General features: G+C 57.4%; 1 protein-coding gene across 1 annotated transcript in view; it reads left to right on the forward strand.

Moving 5' to 3' along the window:
* Positions 1-515: 515 nt before the first annotated feature.
* Positions 516-2390, forward strand: part of LOC111143383 (phosphoglucomutase 1) — a 62798-nt gene continuing 60923 nt past the window's right edge. Inside the window, exon 1 of the mRNA XM_022497087.1 lies at positions 516-886. Coding sequence (XP_022352795.1) covers positions 641-886 — 246 coding nt within the window. The 5' untranslated portion in view covers positions 516-640. The remainder of the gene's footprint in view (positions 887-2390) is intronic.

Here is a 2390-nt window from a genome sequence, read left to right on the forward strand (position 1 = left end):
ATCAGTATACCCACCCCAAGCGTGCAAGAAAAGGGTTTAGTCCATAAGTAATCACACGGAAGGTAGCAGGTCGAATTAGACCTTCGGAGTTGACTCCTTTTCTGATACAAATACTCCAATATTTGGAGAATATAAAGAATAAAGAGTCATGAATCTACCTAAGGCTGGCACTTCTATCCCTCAGAACAGGTTTCCAGAAAGTTATTTACACATGATACTCTAGCCAAACCACAGGAAATCATTATACTCCCCCAATTTTCCCACTCCTCCAATTCTTGCCCTAGGACAGAGCCCCTACCCCAGGTTCTGCCCTTCCAGTTAGGGGAGGAGCGGCGGATTTCGTTTTATAGTGGATTGGCTTACGGGGGTGGGGTGGGATGGGGAAATGAGAGAGGCTCCACCCACTGCACTAGAGGCTTGGAGGTGGGCGCTCCCTCCCCCCGGGACCTGAAAAGTGGGGCCAGCGGCGGACGGAGGGCCCTGTCCCCTGTCCCTTTAAGAAGGAGGGCCGAGCGCAGGCGAGAGAGCTGGCGTTGCCCCTACCCCGTCCGAACCCTCACCCCAGAGCAGCAGCAGCCACAGCTCCGGCCGCCCCACGGTTAGCAGAGTCAGCTCCGGCCCCAGGAAGCGAGTCGCCACCATGGTGAAGATTGTGACGGTTAAGACCCAGGCGTACCCGGACCAGAAGCCGGGCACGAGCGGGCTGCGGAAGCGGGTGAAGGTGTTTCAGAGCAGCACCAACTACGCGGAGAATTTCATCCAGAGTATCATCTCCACCGTGGAGCCCGCGCAGCGGCAGGAGGCCACCCTGGTGGTGGGCGGGGACGGCAGGTTCTACATGAAGGAGGCCATCCAGCTCATCGTACGCATCGCCGCCGCCAACGGGGTAAGGGACGCGCCGACTGCTCCGTGGCGTGCACCCGGCGCGGGGCCGTGCGCGACGTGCGGCCAGTGTCGCCCGACCGCCCCCTGCCGCGCTCGGCCCGGCCACTTCCGCGCGCGGCCGCCCCAGTCTCCACCCCCTGCCCCTCTGCTCTCGCGCTTCCCGACCCGCAGGCCCCACGGAGGTCGCTGTGTGCTGGAAGGCGGTCACCGGCCTCCGCCGAGCTGCTAGGTCGACACCCCGGGGGGCGGGCGAGTGGAACTTGACCTTGGGAGGACCGACCCTCCGCCACCTGCCCCGCCCTTCTTTCTCCTCCTCCCTCCTTTCTTCCTCTCCCCTTCCCTCCCCTCCTCCTGCAGAGGCCTCTGACATTTACATTAACCTTTCCGGTGACTGAAGATTTGGTTTCAGCTCACGGTGCAGTCACCTTAACCGGGAAAGGTTAGAGGGCCTCTGCCCTGCTCAGAACCCCTCGCATCCCGCTCGTTTGCCTGCTATTTGCCTGCTATTCTCGTCTGGGACTGGCGCTTCCCACTGGCAGGGAACCCGACGCCTTGGGGCAGGGGTGGCGGGAGCGCCCGCCCAGTTGGTGCGTGAGGCCCTCGGGGCTGAGAAGGAGGTTGCAGTCTCGCTCCCCACACCCTAGTTTGCTTCGGGACAGCTCCTGCCCTTGCACGCCCTGGTTGCTGGGGCAAAGGCTTTTGAAACAACTAGTATTTGCACCGGTGGTGCTTCTAGATGTGTTGCATCGAGGAGCTGGAGCCGAATTTTCAATAGAACAGAAACTGCATACCCAAGGATACTCTTATGCAAGCCCTAGAGGCTGGCCAGGAAATGAATGCAACACCTTGGCTCGTCCCCTCCCCGTTTTCCCCACCAGCTAAGGACCGTTAACTGACTTTATGGGCAGGTCCACTCCGATAGGTGAAACTCTGAAATAGATTTTTTTTATAAAGATTTTATTTATTTATTTGACAGAGATCACAAGTAGGCAGAGAGGCAGGCACAGAGAGAGGGGGAAGCAGGCTCCCTGCTGAGCAGAGAGACCCATGCGGGTCTCGATCCCAGGACCCTGGGATCATGACCTGAGCCCAAGGCAGAGGCCTTAACCCACTGAGCCACCCAGGCGCCCCTGAAATAGGTTTTTAAGTAAACCTGATCAACGAAAAGGTGAATTTATAAAATAAGTTAAATTGGGGCTGATCATTCATTCACTTTTTAAAAAACGTTTTCTAACGAGTTTTTCTCTCTGTATTTAAAATAAGTTTTGGGGCGCCTAGGTGGCTTAGTTGTTGGGCATCTGCCTTCGGCTAGGGTCATGGTCCCAGTGTCCTGGGATCGAGCCTTGCATCGGGCTCCCAGCTCAGCGGGAAGCCTGCTTCTCCCTCTCCCACTCTCCCTGCTTGTGGTCCCTCTCTAGCTGTGTCTCTCTCTAATAAATAAATAAAATCTGGGCGCCTGGGTGGCTTAGTGGGTTAAGCCTCTGCCTTCAGCTCGGGTCATGATC

The sequence above is a fragment of the Enhydra lutris genome, unplaced genomic scaffold (genome assembly GCF_002288905.1).
Source record: "Enhydra lutris kenyoni isolate GAN:26980312 unplaced genomic scaffold, ASM228890v2 scaffoldscaffold9, whole genome shotgun sequence".
NCBI lineage: Eukaryota > Metazoa > Chordata > Mammalia > Carnivora > Mustelidae > Enhydra > Enhydra lutris.